General features: G+C 38.3%; 1 protein-coding gene across 1 annotated transcript in view; it reads left to right on the forward strand.

The window, feature by feature from the left end:
* Positions 1-17,736, forward strand: part of DOC2B (double C2 domain beta) — a 1,640,761-nt gene that overhangs the window by 903,473 nt on the left and 719,552 nt on the right. The window contains exon 4 of the mRNA XM_053707380.1: positions 10,308-10,417. Coding sequence (XP_053563355.1) covers positions 10,308-10,417 — 110 coding nt within the window. The remainder of the gene's footprint in view (positions 1-10,307; positions 10,418-17,736) is intronic.

Below are 17,736 nucleotides of genomic sequence, written 5' to 3' on the forward strand. Positions count from 1 at the left end.
GGGCTATAATATTGTTCACCTGAAATTGACAGTCAATGATAGTGGATAAATCTGGCTCCCCAGAAACACAAGTTATGAAGCAGTTGTCTAAAGACTGCTGCTCCATAACCTGTCCACCTGCTCTGAGGCTGCGGACAGACATTGCCGGAAATCAATCCGATCCAATACGATCGGGTTGATTGACACTCCCTGCTAGCGGCCGTGAATCTGTAGGGGGCGTTATTGCACCAGCAGTTCAACTGGTGGTGCAATGATAAATGCTGAGAGCGTATGCATTGCTGTCGGCATTTATCGATGTGCAGCAGACATGATCCGCAATATCGAATCATGTCCGCTCGTACATTCTTAAATAGATTTGATATTTTGAGCCATTGGTAGCATGGCAACTGGGTTTCCATGACCCTATGCCAACAGTCAATGTTTGAAAGGAGTGCTGGTGGGCTGGGGTTTTTATAGAATAGAGTAGGATAGAGATCAAACTTGTTAGTGTATTTGGTTTTTCTCAAAGATTGTTGGCATCCTAACAAATCCAGGTCTTTCTTTGTGTGTGGATAGGTAATGTCCCAATTGGTGCGGCTCAAACCAAGGTTTAACCCCTTAATGACCACAGCACTTTTCCATTTTCTGTCCGTTTGGGACCAAGGCTATTTTTACATTTTTGCGGTGTTTGTGTTTAGCTGTAATTTTCCTCTTACTCATTTACTGTACCCACACATATTATATACCGTTTTTCTCGCCACTAAATGGACTTTCTAAAGATACCATTATTTTCATCATATCTTATAATTTACTATAAAAAAAATTATAAAATATGAGGAAAAATAAAAAAAAACACACCTTTTCTAACTTTGACCCCCAAAATCTGTTACATATCTACAACCACCAAAAAACACCCATGCTAAATAGTTTCTAAATTTTGTCCTGAGTTTAGAAATACCCAATGTTTACATGTTCTTTGCTTTTTTTGCAAGTTATAGGGCCATAAATACAAGTAGCACTTTGCTATTTCCAAACCACTTTTTTCCAAAATTAGCACTAGTTACATTAGAACACTAATATCTTTCAGGAATCCCTGAATATCCCTTGACATGTATATATTTTTTTTTAGTAGACATCCCAAAGTATTGATCTAGGCCAATTTTGGTATATTTCATGCCACCATTTCACCGCCAAATGCGATCAAATACAAAAAATCGTTCACTTTTTCGCAAATTTTTTCACAAACTTTCGGTTTCTCACTGAAATTATTTACAAACAACGTGTGCAATTATGGCATAAATGGTTGTAAATTCTTCTCTGGGATCCCCTTTGTTCTGAAATAGCAGACTTATATGGCTTTGGCATTGCTTTTTGGTAATTAGAAGGCCGCTAAATGCCACTGCGCACCACAAGTGTATTATGCCCAGCAGTTAAGGGGTTAATTAGGGAGCTTTTAGGGAGCTTGTAGGGTTAATTTTAGCTTTAGTGTAGTGTAGTAGACAACCCCAAGTATTGATCTAGGCACATTTTGGTATATTTCATGCCACCATTTCACCGCCAAATGCGATCAAATTGAAAAAAAATGTAAAATTTTAAAAAATTTTCGGTTTCTCACTGAAATAATTTACAAACAGCTTGTGAAATTATGGCACAAATGGTTGTAAATACTTGTCTGGGATCCCCTTTGTTCAGAAATAGCAGACATATATGACTTTGGCGTTGCTTTCTGGTAATTAGAAGGCTGCTAAATCCTGCTGCGCCTCACACGTGTATTATGGCTAGCAGTGAAGGGGTTAATTAGGGAGTTTGTAGGTAGCTTGCAGGGTTAATTTTAGCTTTAGTGCAGAGATCAGCCTCCCACCTGACACATCCCACCCCCTGATCCCTCCCAAACAGCTCCCTTCCCTCCCCCACCCCACAATTGTCCCCGCCATCTTAAGTACTGGCAGAAAGTCTGCCAGTACTAAAATAAAAGGGTTTTTAAAAAAAAAAAAAAAAAAAATTTTTTTAGCATATTTACATATGCTACTGTGTAGGATCCCCCCTTAGCCCCCAACCTCCCTGATCCCCCCCAAAACCGCTCTCTAACCCTCCCCTCTGCCTCATTGGGGGCCATCTTGGGTACTGGCAGCTGTCTGCCAGTACCCAGTTTGCAAAAAAAAAGTGCTTTATTTTTGTTTGTTTGTTTTTTTTCTGTAGTGTAGCTTCCCCCCACACAGACAAACCCCCACCACCTTGCTGATGGTTTTTTTTTAAACTTTTTAGCCATTTTTTAACGTTTGATTAACATTTTTTATTAATGCCTTTTCTGTAGCGTAGCGGTTCCCACCCGCTCCCTCCCCGTGCACGTGCCCACCCTCCCGTGCACGCGCGCCCACGATCCCGCCCCCCCTGCACATCACCAGGGCCATCGATTGCCGCCACCCGCCTCCCGGTCCGGCTCCCACCCACCAACGCATTGAGCCACCGATCTCCGGTGCAGAGAGGGCCACAGAGTGGCTCTCTCTGCACCGGATGGCTTAAAAAGGTTATTGCAGGATGCCTCCATATCGAGGCATCACTGCAATAACCGGAAAGCAGCTGGAAGCGAGCGGGATCGCTTCCAGCTGCTTTCCACACCGAGGACGTGCAGGGTACGTTCTCAGGCGTTAACTGCCTTTTTTTTTGAGGACGTACCCTGCACGTCCTCGGTCGTTAAGGGGTTAAAGAACCCACCACCAGCTAGATCAATTAGTTTGAGTTTTACTGACTCTAATATAAAGATGATGGGGACAAGCCTGAGAATGCTCAAGAGTTCATCTGGCACAACATCTAAACCTGCACAGAATATATGGTAGGACAGTGGGAAAGGGATTCTGGAAATTTGTTGAACTTATGTGAGATTAGTGTAATCATTCATTGTATAATCATTTAGGAGCTGGACTCTTGGGGTAATGATGGGGAGTTAGAGACACTGAATTTTGACCCCAGAATTAGGATCCTGGACTTGACTTTATGTGATACTGTTGCTTATTACTGTAGAAAATCAGTCAACAAAGTAACATAAAGGCAGGATAAAGTTTAAATGAGCTGTAACATAAGAAGGTTTGGGTAAACCAGTCTATGCTTTTATATGAAGTTCAGAGTAAACAATAGTTCTTAGATAGATATTGCACACTGTAGCAAGTGACTGGATAAGCATTGCAATAATAATAATAATCAATAAAAAATCCCTTTTTCCCTAAGGAGCCAAAAAGATCTTGGTGATCACAATATTTTTTCGGGTCACTTTTCAACAGCTTTTCAGGACATTTTTTTGCCAATCCAATTTGACACCTTGAGGCACTTGATAAGTCCTCAAAAGGGCATTTTTGAAAATGTTAACACTATTTGACAGCTATTTCAAAACAGTCTATTATCTTCCATGTATATTAAACTGTGCAGTCTTTTTCTATTGCTATGTGGATGCTTTACAACTTTCACAAAAGTATTGTTTTAAACAATATTTATTTTTATATTTTGTTAAAGGACCATTTCAATTTTGGAGTGAACTGAAAACAAAATGGCGACTATGAGGTTCTTTGTAAGCACAATATTCTTTCTGGATTTAAACATTATTTAAACTGTAAATCAGAACCCCACTGCTTTGTTACTTTATATCTTCCTAAAAGACCCTTAAACGAGATTGCGCCTTTGTGAATGGGTTTTTATAAGGGACATACCACATACCACCAAACACAGTCACAAGAGTGCCTTTCAAAGTTCTTGCTCCTACATTATTGAACTCACAGTCACGAATGCTCATTTCAGATTACAGGTTAATTAATACTCCCAACAATAAAAAAAGATAAAGCATTGCTTATTCCATCCTAAATACACATCTCTTCCAAATATAACCATCTATAATCAACTGAAGTTTAATTAGATCATTTGTAACTGTTAGTGGTAGTGTTTGGAATATATAGGGGACTTGTTTTATAAATTAACTGCTTTGAAGTGACCAGGAATTTATTCAATATCTTCTATATGTAGCATGTGTGACCATGTAGAAAAAGTGAGATTAAGATTAAGGGGCCTATTTATTAAGCTCTGTATTGAGCTTGAAGGCCCGTGTTTCTGGCAAGCCTTCAGGCTCGCCAGAAACACCAGTTATGAAGCAGCGGTCTAAAGACCGCTGCTCCATAACCTGTCCGCCTGCTCTGAGGAGGCAGACAGACATCACGGAAAATCAACCCGATTGAATAGCTAGATTTGCGGCCAATCAGCTAGTGGCTGATTGGCCGCAAATCTGCAGGGGGCGGCGTTGCACCAGCCGTTCACAAGAGCTGCTGGTGCAATGCTGAATGTGGAGAGCGCATTGCTCTCCACATTCAGCGATGTCTGTCGGACATGATCCGCTGATCGGATCATGTCCGACAGAGGGTTGATAAATCGGCCCCCAAGAGATATTAAGTTGAGTGAGGCACTTAATCACAGGTAATTTACTCTGTGTAGTCCAAGGTAATCCCGTTATAGGATAGACAAATAGTACAGCAGTCTATTACACAGTTAAAGGGATTTGAAACACAAAACATTCTTTAATGATTCAGACAGAAAATACAATTTTAAACAACTTTCCAATTTACTTATATTATCTAATTTGCTACATTTTCTTTGTTACCTTTGTTAAAAAAGTAACAATGCATCACTGGGAAATAGCTGTGCCAATAACATAAGGCATGTGTAGCCACCAATCAGCAACTCCTGCTCCTATCTAGGAAGCCTTTTGAACAAAGGATACCAAAAAAACAACAAAAATTAGATAGAAGAAAATTGGAAAGTTGTTTCAAATGACATGCTCTGTCTGAATCATGAAAGAAAAATGTTGTGCTTCATGTCCCTTTAAATTCTGAAAGTATAGATAGGTATGTAGTAAATAATGCCTATGACCTATGAAAATAGTCTTAATCAGAGTATGTTTATTCTACAGTTACATTTGTAGTGTCTCAAACAACATGTACATAAGTGGCAAATTAAACTGATTTATCAGCATAATTTGACTATTTATGATACAGAGACATTTTATGTAATACAATTTAAATTCATCCAAATCTTCCTTGAACGGTTCAATTTGCTGCATCAGAAAATGCTGTTTACAGATGAAAGTCCTGTATTATTTTGAGGTCTGTAATCATTATGCTATAGTTTGATGTCATTATTTAAGGTGCATTCTGACTTGCTTCTTTTTTGTTAGACCATTTTGGGCTAGATTACAAATGGATCGCAAAAACATTTGGGCGCAATCAATAAGGGGTGGGTTTATCTTGGGTGTTTGCGCTCCTCGTGCTTATCGTTCGTATTCCAAAGTAAATGAGATGGCTTGAGTGCAATCGGGATTAACTTTAGAATGATTACCTCGCTTTAGAACTCTTGTTAACTGTTTAGTGAAACTAAAAAATTGCACAAAACACATCAAAAATACATAACAAAGTACACTTAGGGGCCGATTTACTAACCCCTGTATCGGCCCCAATGCCTCTGTTTCCGTGCGAGCCTTCAGTCTTAAAACCGCTGCACATTAACTTGTTCACCTGCTCTGATCTCATGTTGATTGACACCCCCTGCTAGCGGCCTATTGGCTGTGAATCTGATGGGGGCGGCATTGCACAAGCAGTTCATCAGAACTGCTTGTGCAATGTTAATGCTGACAGAGTATGCTGTCGGCATTCAGCGATGTCGGGCGGACATAATCCGTCCAACAGTTAGTAAATAGGCACTTTACACTCATAATAACACCATCTATTAACAAATATTTAAAATAAAACATTGCACACAAAAGTTATAAGTTCAAAGATATGAGATCTCAGGTGTTAGGGGAAAAAAAAGCAGGCAAATGGCTTTAACATTGAGATACATACATATACATGTCTAACAATGTATATGTATGTGTATATATATATATATATATATATATATATATGTGTGTGTGTGTGTGTGTGTGCGTGTGTGTACATATGTATTTATGTGTATATATGTATTTACAGACATATATACACATATAAACACATAAATACATATGCACACATAAATAGGCATATACTGTATATAAGTACATTTGATCCCTTTGCAGTTAAAGGACCACTCAATGCAGTTGAATTACATACTTAAACGGACAGTCAAGGCCAAAAAAATCTTTCATGATTCAAATAGGGCATGTAATTTTTTTATCAACTTTCCAATTTACTTTTATCACCAATTTTGCTTTGTTCTCTTAGTATTCTTAGTTGAAGGCCACCTCTAATCTGAATGCATTTTGACAGTTTTTCACCACTAGATGGCGTTAGTTCATGTGTTTCATATAGACAACATTGAGCTCATGCACATGAATTTAACGAGAAGTGAGCACTGATTGGCTAAAATGCAAGTCTGTCAAAAGAACTAAAATAAAGGGGCAGTCTGCTGAGGCTTAAATACAAGGTAGTTACAGAGGGAAAACGTGTATTACTATAACTGTGTTGATTATGCAAAACTGGGGAATGGGTAATAAAGGGATTATATATCTTTTTAAATAACAAAAATGTTGGTGTTGACTGTCCCTTTAACAAGTACATAATAAAAAGACAATGCAATATCACTTTTTCTGAATTTCAAATAAGGAGTAGATTTTTTTCTGACAATTTTAAAATTTTTCTCCCATTTTCCGTCCCCCTGTATCATGTGACAGACATCAGCCAATCACAGACTAGCATACGTGTACCATATAAGCTTGTGCACATGCTCAGTAGGATCTTGTTCCCCAGAAAGTATGTATATAAAAAGACTGTGCAAAATTTGATAATGGTAGTAAACTGGAATGTATCTTAAAACTGCATGTTCTTTCTAAATCATAAAAGTTATTTTGACTTGAGTGTCCCAATATTTATAGTTAATAAAGGTTTAAACTATGTATTTGGAATGTAAAATATTTACAGTAATGTTATGCACATAGCAGAATATGTTCTAAGTAATTATAGATATTCCTATATATATCTGTTTATATCTATACCTATATATAATCATAACTATACATATATATAGGTATAAATATATACAGGGAGTGCAGAATTATTAGGCAAATGAGTATTTTGACCACATCATCCTCTTTATGCATGTTGTCTTACTCCAAGCTGTATAGGCTCGAAAGCCTGCTACCAATTAAGCATATTAGGTGATATGCATCTCTGTAATGAGAAAGGGTGTGGTCTAATGACATCAACACCCTATATCAGGTGTGCATAATTATTAGGCAACTTCCTTTCCTTTGGCAAAATGGGTCAAAAGAAGGACTTGACAGGCTCAGAAAAGTCAAAAATAGTGAGATATCTTGCAGAGGGATGCAGCACTCTTAAAATTGCAAAGCTTCTGAAGCGTGATCATCGAACAATCAAGCGTTTCATTCAAAATAGTCAACAGGGTCGCAAGAAGCGTGTGGAAAAACCAAGGCGCAAAATAACTGCCCATGAACTGAGAAAAGTCAAGCGTGCAGCTGCCAAGATGCCACTTGCCACCAGTTTGGCCATATTTCAGAGCTGCAACATCACTGGAGTGCCCAAAAGCACAAGGTGTGCAATACTCAGAGACATGGCCAAGGTAAGAAAGGCTGAAAGACGACCACCACTGAACAAGACACACAAGCTGAAACGTCAAGACTGGGCCAAGAAATATCTCAAGACTGATTTTTCTAAGGTTTTATGGACTGATGAAATGAGAGTGAGTCTTGATGGGCCAGATGGATGGGCCCGTGGCTGGATTGGTAAAGGGCAGAGAGCTCCAGTCCGACTCAGACGCCAGCAAGGTGGAGGTGGAGTACTGGTTTGGGCTGGTATCATCAAATATGAGCTTGTGGGGCCTTTTCGGGTTGAGGATGGAGTCAAGCTCAACTCCCAGTCCTACTGCCAGTTTCTGGAAGACACCTTCTTCAAGCAGTGGTACAGGAAGAAGTCTGCATCCTTCAAGAAAAACATGATTTTCATGCAGGACAATGCTCCATCACACGCGTCCAAGTACTCCACAGCATGGCTGGCAAGAAAGGGTATAAAAGAAGAAAATCTAATGACATGGCCTCCTTGTTCACCTGATCTGAACCCCATTGAGAACCTGTGGTCCATCATCAAATGTGAGATTTACAAGGAGGGAAAACAGTACACCTCTCTGAACAGTGTCTGGGAGGCTGTGGTTGCTGCTGCACGCAATGTTGATGGTGAACAGATCAAAACACTGACAGAATCCATGGATGGCAGGCTTTTGAGTGTCCTTGCAAAGAAAGGTGGCTATATTGGTCACTGATTTGTTTTTGTTTTGTTTTTGAATGTCAGAAATGTATATTTGTGAATGTTGAGATGTTATATTGGTTTCACTGGTAAAAATAAATAATTGAAATGGGTATATATTTGGCTTTTTGTTAAGTTGCCTAATAATTATGCACAGTAATAGTCACCTGCACACACAGATATCCCCCTAAAATAGCTATAACTAAAAACAAACTAAAAACTACTTCCAAAACTATTCAGCTTTGATATTAATGAGTTTTTTGGGTTCATTGAGAACATGGTTGTTGTTCAATAATAAAATGAATCCTCAAAAATACAACTTGCCTAATAATTCTGCACTCCCTGTATTGTACCAAAAAATATCAGATATATGTGGAAATATTTATGAATACATAGAAGATATTCTTCATTGCGAAGAACATTGGAATGTAAAATATTCATATTTTCATGTCTCAATAGCGCACATGAGAATATACAATCATGTTTGCGCGAGAGTAGGGTGTTAGGGGTTTTTCCACTTTTTTTCTCCATTGACATCTATGGGTGAATACATGAACGTATACCCAATATTGTAAATTTGGGTTTTTGCGCTTGTCGGGTTAGCGCCCAATCGACAACAGTTTACTTTCAACTTATAAAATAGCATGCTTCTAGCACAATTAATGCTCAAGTGGGAGCATTAATTAGTTCTTCACTTGTAATATTGCCCTTTATATCTAAACAGATATGGTTTTTGCTATTTGTTTAACCCCTGCAAAGTTGTGCAATCATTGGTACTCATAAGAAGGACAACATACATACATTTCTGCCAAACGCTAGCTATATCCTGTCCGGGTTCAGAATTAGCGCTCACAGTGTGCATGAATTTAACTATATGCTCTTTACAGAGGTTAAACACATAGTAAAATAGACATTCATGTGGCAATAATATGCTCTAACAAAAAAGAGCATTTTATTTTTACACTAGAATGTCCTATTTATTTATTTATTGTAGATATTGTTTAGTTATTTGTACATAAAACAAGTTGGGATAGAGATAAAATATAATAATATTTACTTTAATTACTTTACCTGCATATTTATACTGCAGTCCCTCACCATTAGCCCTTTATAGCTTCCCACACAGAATTCCTTCTATGGCTACATCTATATCAACCTTTGATTTGGTAGAATGCAGACTTTAACACTCTAGGGGGCTGATTTATTAAGAGTCAGGCGGACATGATCCTCTGTAGCAATCATATCCACCGCACATCGCTGAATGCAGACAGCATACGCTGTCGGCATTTAACATTGCACAAGCAGTTCTGATGAACTGCTTGTGCAATGCCACCGACTGCAGATTCGCAGCCAATCGTCCGCTAGCAGGGGTGTCAATCAACCCGATTGTATGTGATTGTTGTACGCCGCGTATGAGTTAAGGAGCAGCGGTCTTAAGACCGCTGTTTAATAACTGCTGTTTCCAGCGAGCCCGAAGGTTAGTGCGGAAACAGATGTATCTGGCCCAATTCCGGCCATGATAAATCGGCCCCATTATCTGCTGGAGCATGCCTAGAAGCAAATAAGCTGCTGTGAACTCAGTTGAAAAACAATGCCTGTGTTTCTAATGCTAAAAACTGATAAGGGGGTAGAACAGACTACTCCAGTCAGCATGACTATGTAACTAATTTTGCTTTTTTTTTTTAAATTATTTTAAAATACTTGCCAGCAATTTGATTAACATTTTTTTTATGCAAACTATTTTTACTTAATTAGTCCTTTTAGGAAATACACAGATCTCAACACGTTTTATGGCACTTTAAGAAAGGTCAAATCCGATTTTGGATCACATAACAATAAGTGTGCAACTCTCTTAAAATATGTCACCAGATATTTAAACCTGTCAGATCTAACATGTTTCACTTCCATATGACTGGAATACAATAAAAGTTAAAATATTAATGAAGAAATGTTAGATTTGTCATTGTCTTATCAATAAGGACAAACTGAGAGTAATTGTATTATAATCTACTTACACATGCATTGCTTTATTCTAATAGAATGTTTCCTATTTTAATTCAGGCAAATAAACTTAGAACAAAAACCTTGCGGAATACCCTGAATCCTACATGGAATGAAACATTAACATACTATGGAATCACAGATGAAGACATGATTCGCAAAACTCTAAGGTGAGTGATCCCTTCTATTGACAATCAATTGACTGAAAAACAATTGCATTTAGTGCGTTAATATTTCACTGTTCTCTTAATGTGATGTAATACGCTTTGTGGTAATAGTCTTTATGCAACAAATACTTTTTTGTAAGACATTCAAAGCAAGAAGCTGTTAAAATGAAATATTTACAACTACATCTCCTATAATTAATGAACATAATAAAAGATCAATGATTATGTATGGTGTGTCTTTACTAGCACCTTGTGACATATTTTGAAATAATAAAGTGAAATTAAGAAGGACACAGAAAATGTATGGGCTGGAAAAGACCCAGAGCAATGTATTTCAATTTCAATCTTAGGGTTCCCTTACAAGGCTAGGGGCCATATCACAAGTGTAGCGCTAATTAACGCTCCCGCTTGAGCGGTAACTGCACTAGAAGTAAACTTTTTGTGCTCATTGGGTTGGGCTTGTAATATGAGTTGAAACTAAACAGTTTTCGCTCTCGTGCTGACCTAACGAGCGCAAAAAGCCAAAGTTAATATATTATGCACCCTGTTAACTTATTCCACCATAAAAGTCATTATGCTACAAAATAGCCCACATTTTTCTATGTCCCTGTGTAAGGCCCCATGATGAGTGAGGCGTTGGTCAGTTGCCTATGTGGCTTTACACTAGGGCTGCCTATGTCAGTGACTCAGTTTTTAATTGCCTTACCTGTTCATAGGTGTGGAAATTAAAGAGATACTAAACCCATGCAATTTTAAGCATGCCATTTTAAGCAACTTTGTAATTTACTCCTATTATCAGTTTTTCTTCGTTCTCTTGCTATTTTTATTTAAAAAGCAGGAATGCAAAGCTTAACAGCTGGGCCTATTTAGGTTCAACACCATGGATAGCACTTGCTTATTGCTGGCTGTCAATTAGCTGACAATAAGCAAGCATAATCCAGGTTCTCAACCAAAAATGGGCTGGCTCCTATGTTTTGCATTCCTGCTTTTTAAATACAGATTGCAAGCGAACGAAGAAAAATTGAGAATGGGAGTAAATTAGAAAGTTGCTTGAAATTGCATGGTCTATCTGAATCATTAAATAAAACATTTGGGTTTAGTGTCCCTTTAAGCACAATAAGCTTGTAGTATATAATGGCAATTGAGCACCACATTTGATTTTTTTTAAAAACATTTAAAAGATTTTGGAAATATTTGGAAATGCATCTCTTGAAAAGCCTGGTGGAATCCATGTTCCTGGTTTCCTTTACTTTGGCCAGTAGGGACATATATAAAAGAGCTTGTGTTATAAGCTGACCAATTATTGTGTAGAATTTGCATGCTCTCTGGAGTAATTAGAACTAGTACAATTGTCACAGGCATCTTACAGCAATAACAGTCATATACATTATACATTCTGTATATATTGCAGTTTTGTTTTATTTTGCTTAGTTTAAATCTACACTCACCGGCCACTTTATTAGGTACACCTGTTCAATTGCTTTGTAACACAAATTGCTAATCAGCCAATCACATGGCAGCAACTTAATGCCTTTAGGCATCTAGACGTGGTGAAGACAACTTGTTGAAGTTCAAACCAAGCATCAGAATGTGGAAGAAAGGGTATTTAAGTGACTTTAAACGTGGCATGTTTGTTGGTGCCAGACGGGGTGGTCTGAGTATTTAAAAAACTGTTGATCTACTGGGATTTTCACGCACAACCATCTCTAGGGTTTACGAAGAATGGTCAGAAAAAGAGAAAATATCAAGTGAGCTTCAGTTGTGTGGATGGCAATGCTTTGCTGATGTCAGAGGTCAGAGGAGAATGTGCAGACTGGTTCAAGATGATAGAAAGGCAACAGTAACTCAAATAACCACTTGTTACAACCAAGGTATGCAGAATACCATCTCTGAATGCACAACACATCAAACCTTGAAGCAGCAGAATACCACACGGGTGCCACTCTTGTCAGCTAAGAACAGGAAACTGAGGCTACAATTTGCACAGGCTCACCAAAATTGGACACTAGAAGATTGGAAAAATGTTGCCTGGTCTGATGAGTCTCGATTTTAGCTGCAACATTCAGATGGTAGGATCAGAATTTTGAGTAAATAACATGAAAGCATGGATCCATCCTGCCTTGTATCAATGGTTCACGCTGGTGGTGTAATGATGTGGGGGATATTTTCTTGGCACACTTTGGGCCCCTTAGTACCAATTGAGCATTGTTTAAATGCCACAGTCTACCTGAGTATTGTTGCTGACCATATCCATCCCTTTATGACTACAGTGTACCCATCTTCTGATGGCTACTTCCAGCAGGATAATGCACCATGTGACAAAGCTCAAATCATCTCAAACTGGTTTCTTGAACATGACAATGAGTTCACTGTACTCCAATGGCCTCCACAGTCACCAGATCTCAATCTAATAAAGCACCTTTGGGATGTGGTGGAACGGAAGATTCGCATCATGGATGTGCAGCCATCAAATCTGCAGCAACTGCATGATGCTATCATGTCAATATGGACCAAAATCTCTGAGGAATGTTTCCAACACCTTGTTGAATCTATGACATGAATAATTAAGGCAGTTCTGAAGGCAAAACAGGGTTCAACCTGGTACTAGCAAGGTGTACCTAATAAAGCGGCCGGTGAGTGTAGATTGTTACAGGTAGTTCAGAGCTGCAGCTGAGAATTCCTGATCCAGCGGAAATTGCTAATGTTTGAAACAGTTTGTAGTGCTGGTTTCCTCCAGGGCAATACCATACAAGTTGTCTTCCATGGCTTCACAGCAGTATTTTACTAATACCAATTTGTCTCAAATTCTTCTACAGAAAAAGACTTTTGCATCCTGATTTACAAATCCAGGTCAGCCCACTCATTCTATTAGGGCATATGGATATTAACTTGTGCATAGGCATTCACTTCCAGCATATGCCCAATGAGTACAGTGCTGGACTTCACTTGTAATGATTGGCAAGTTTTATTTAGCTGTAACTACATTAGAATCGTGCATTATAGGAAGGTACAAATTATACTAGATTTGTGTTTTTCTTGTTATGCTTTTCTATAACAGAAAATAAAAACAAAATACACACCTCTATGCAGAGATTTAAATGAATCTGATACACTATGGCCTCTATTTATCAAGCTGTCTACATATCTGCATTCTACGGCCCAAATACGCTCGCCTAAGATCGCCTAACATCGCCGCCGCAGACCTGAATACGTTCGCCAAATTTATCAAGAAAGCTGTCAAAAAGCCGCGCACCAAGTACGGAGCGATGAGCAGCGGACTGTTGTTAACTAACAGTCATCGATCTCGCTGCTCTTCGGCTTATTCGCAGCTTTCTTACTACCCTGTCAATAAGCACCCACACTATACTATACAGTTTTACCCCCTAAACCACCGCTCCCAGAGCCCCCCGCAACTAAATAAACTTATTAACCCCTATCCTGCCAATCTCGGACCCTGCCGCAACTATAATAAATATATTAACCCCTAAACCGCCACTCCCGGACCCCGCCGCCACCTACATAAAGTTATTAACCCCTATCCTGCCGCTCCCGGACGACGATGCCACCTACATAAAGTTATTAACCCTTATCCTGATGATCCCGGACCCCGCCGCCACTAAATAAATTGTTTAACCCCTAAACTGCTGCTCCCCGAGCCCGCCACAACCTATATTATATATATTAACCCCTATCCTGCCCCCCCTACACCGCCACCACTATAATAAAGTTATTAACCCCTAAACCTAAGTCTAACCCTAACCCTAACACCCCCTAACTTAAATATAATTTAAATACATCTAAATAAATATTAATATTATTAACTAAATTATTCCTATTTAAAACTAAATACTTACCTATAAAATAAACCCTAAGATAGCTACAATATATTTAATAATTACATTGTAGCTATTTTAGGATTTATTTTTATTTTACAGGCAACTTTGTTTTTTATTTTAACTAGGTAGAATAGTTATTAAATAGTTATTAACTATTTAATAACTACCTAGCTAAAATAAAGACAAAATTACCTGTAAAATAAAACATAACCTAAGTTACAATTACACCTAAAACTACACTATAAGTAAAATAATTACATAAATTAACTACAATTAAATAAAACTAATTACAATTAAATAAAATTAACTAAAGTACAAACCCCCCCCCACTAAATTACAGAAAATAAAAAAAATTACAAGAATTTTAAACTAATTACACCTACTCTAATCCCCCTAATAAAATAAAAAAGCCCCCCAAAATAATAAAATTCCCTACCCTATACTAAATTACAAATAGCCCTTAAAAGAGCCTTTTGCAGGACATTGCCCCAAAGTAATCAGCTCTTTTACCTGAAAAAAAAATACAATACCCCCCCAACATTACAACCCACCACCCACACACCCAACCCTACTTTAAAACCCACCCAAACCCCCCTTAAAAAATCTAACACTAACCCCCTGAAGATCACCCTACCTTGAGCCGTCTTCACCCAGCCGGGCACAAGTGGACCTCCAGAGGGGCAGAAGTCTTCATCCGATCCGGGCAGAAGAGGACATCCAGACCGGCAGAAGTCTTGATCCAGGTGGCATCTTCTATCTTCATCCATCCGGAGCGGAGCGGGTCCATCTTCAATCCATCCAACGCGGAGCATCCTTTTCCATCGACGTCCAAACGAAGATTGAAGGTTCCTTTAAATGCTGTCATCCAAGATGGCGTCCCTTGAATTCCGATTGGCTGATAGGATTCTATCAGGCAATCGGAATTAAGGTAGGAAAAATCCTATTGGCTGATCCAATCAGCCAATAGGATTGAGCTCGCATTCTATTGGCTGATTGGAACAGCCATTAGATTGTGAGCTCAATCCTATTGGCTGATTGGATCAGCCAATAGGATTTTTCCTACCTTAATTCCGATTGGCTGATAGAATCCTATCAGCCAGTCGGAATTCAAGGGATGCCATCTTGGATGACGTCATTTAAAGGAACCTTCATTCTTCGTTAGGACGCCGATGGAAGAGGATGCTCTGCATCGGATGGATTGAAGATGGACCTGCTCCACTCCGGATGGGTGAAGACGGCTCAAGGTAGGGTGATCTTCAGGGGGTTAGTGTTAGGTTTTTTTTAAGGGGGGTTTGGGTGGGTTTTAGAGTAGGGTTGGGTGTGTGGGTGGTGGGTTTTAATGTTGGGGGGGTTGTATTTCTTTTTTTACAGGTAAAAGAGCTGATTACTTTGGGGCAATGCCCTGCAAAAGGCCCTTTTAAGGGCTATTTGTAATTTAGTATAGGGTAGGGAATTTTATTATTTTGGGGGGCTTTTTTATTTTATTAGGGGGCTTAGATTAGGTCTAATTAGTTTAAAATTCTTGTAATTTTTTTTTATTTTCTGTAATTTAGTGTTTGTTTGTTTTTGTACTTTAGTTTATTTTATTTAATTTTAGGTAATTGTAGTTAAATCATTTAATTTATTTAATTGTAGTGTTAGGTGTAATTGTAACTTAGGTTAGGATTTATTTTACAGGTACTTTTGTATTTATTTTAGCTAGGTAGTTATTAAATAGTTAATAAATATTTAATAACTATTGTACCTAGTTAAAATAAAAATAAATCCTAAAATAGCTATAATGTAACTATTAGTTATATTGTAGCTATCTTATGGTTTATTTTATAGGTATTTAGTTTTAAATAGGAATAATTTAGTTAATTATAGTAAATTTATTTAGATTAATTTAAATAATATTTAAGTTAGGGGGGGTGTTAGGGTTAGGGTTAGACTTAGGTTTAGGGGTTAATAAGTTTAATAGAGTTGCGGCGGGGTCCGGGAGCGGCGGTTTAGGGGTTATAAAGTTTATTAGAGTGGTGGCGGGCTCCGGGAGCGGCGGTTTAGGGGTTAATAAGTATAATGTAGGTGGTGGCAGTGTAGGGAGGGCAGATTAGGGGTGTTTAGACTCAGGGTACATGTTAGGGTGTAGACATTTCCCATAGGAATCAATGGGATATCGGGCAGCAGCGAACATGAGCTTTTGCTGCTGTCAGACTCCCATTGATTCCTATAGCATCCGCCGCCTCCAGGGCAGCGGATTGAAAACCAGGTACGCTGGGCTGGAAAGGTGCCGAGCGTACCTGGTAGGATCTTGATAACTTCCAAAAGTAGTCGGATTGTGCCGAACTTGCGTTCGGAACATCTGGAGTGACGTAACCATCAATCTGTGTCAGACTGAGTCCGGCGGATCGTATGTTACGTCACTAAATTCTACTTTTGTCTGTCTCTAGCCTTTGATAACTAAGGCGAATCAGGCTCGCCACAAATACGCTGCGGAATTCCAGCGTATTAGCGGTTGACAACTTGATAAATAGAGGCCAATAACATTACACAGAGCTAGACAGTTCTGTTGTGGTAAAAACCTATTCCTTTATTGAAAGTTCTCCATGTAAAAAAAATAAAAATAATCACAAAGGCAAGTGTAACAGACCCAATAGATAACACACGTTTCATAAGCAATATCCTTTGCATTGCATGCTGATATCATTTCCTCAGGGAAATAAATCAAGCAGACTCAAGTTGTTTGAGATATTTAGACAGAAAAAAAATGTATCACACAGGAATCAAACATTACTATTTAGACATTTTATTTCTTTTCACTTTTGTATTTTCTAAAAATGCAGCTTATTTCTATTATAATAACTGCCATCCTTTGTTATTTGCTGGTGGTCAGCAGTTCCTATTAATCATACAGGCCCTACAGAAATTGTCAGAGTATGATTTTTCTAGAAACTAGACTTTTCTCTCGATACATTTTTTTCTTCTGATCAGATGTGTCTGTATCTCATTAGAGTGTCAGGTCAGGCAGGGCAAATATTGTTGTGCTTCTTTACAGTATAGGGGTCACACTGATGTAGAATGGTTTAGTAAAGGCTAAACCAATTTTCTGTTGATATAGTCTTTAGCTAGAAAACTATAATCATATATTTTCTGAAAGGAATTTATTTGCTGTCGGCATAAGAGGAAAATTGTATTTTTGTATAAATAATGATAGGGTTTATTTTGAGTGGACTAGTAGCTTTTTTCCTCTGGGCTAGTAACTTTATGTTTATGTACTGTATGTACAGGGAGTGCAGAATTATTAGGCAAATGAGTATGTTGACCACATCATCCTCTTTATACATGTTGTCTTACTCCAAGCTGTATAGGCTCGAAAGCCTACTACCAATTAAGCATATTAGGTGATGTGCATCTCTGTAATGAGAAGGGGTGTGGTCTAATGACATCAACACCCTATATCAGGTGTGCATAATTATTAGGCAACTTCCTTCCTTTTGGCAAATGGGT

Source organism: Bombina bombina, chromosome 3 (assembly GCF_027579735.1).
Source record: "Bombina bombina isolate aBomBom1 chromosome 3, aBomBom1.pri, whole genome shotgun sequence".
NCBI classification, from domain to species: Eukaryota; Metazoa; Chordata; class Amphibia; order Anura; family Bombinatoridae; genus Bombina; species Bombina bombina.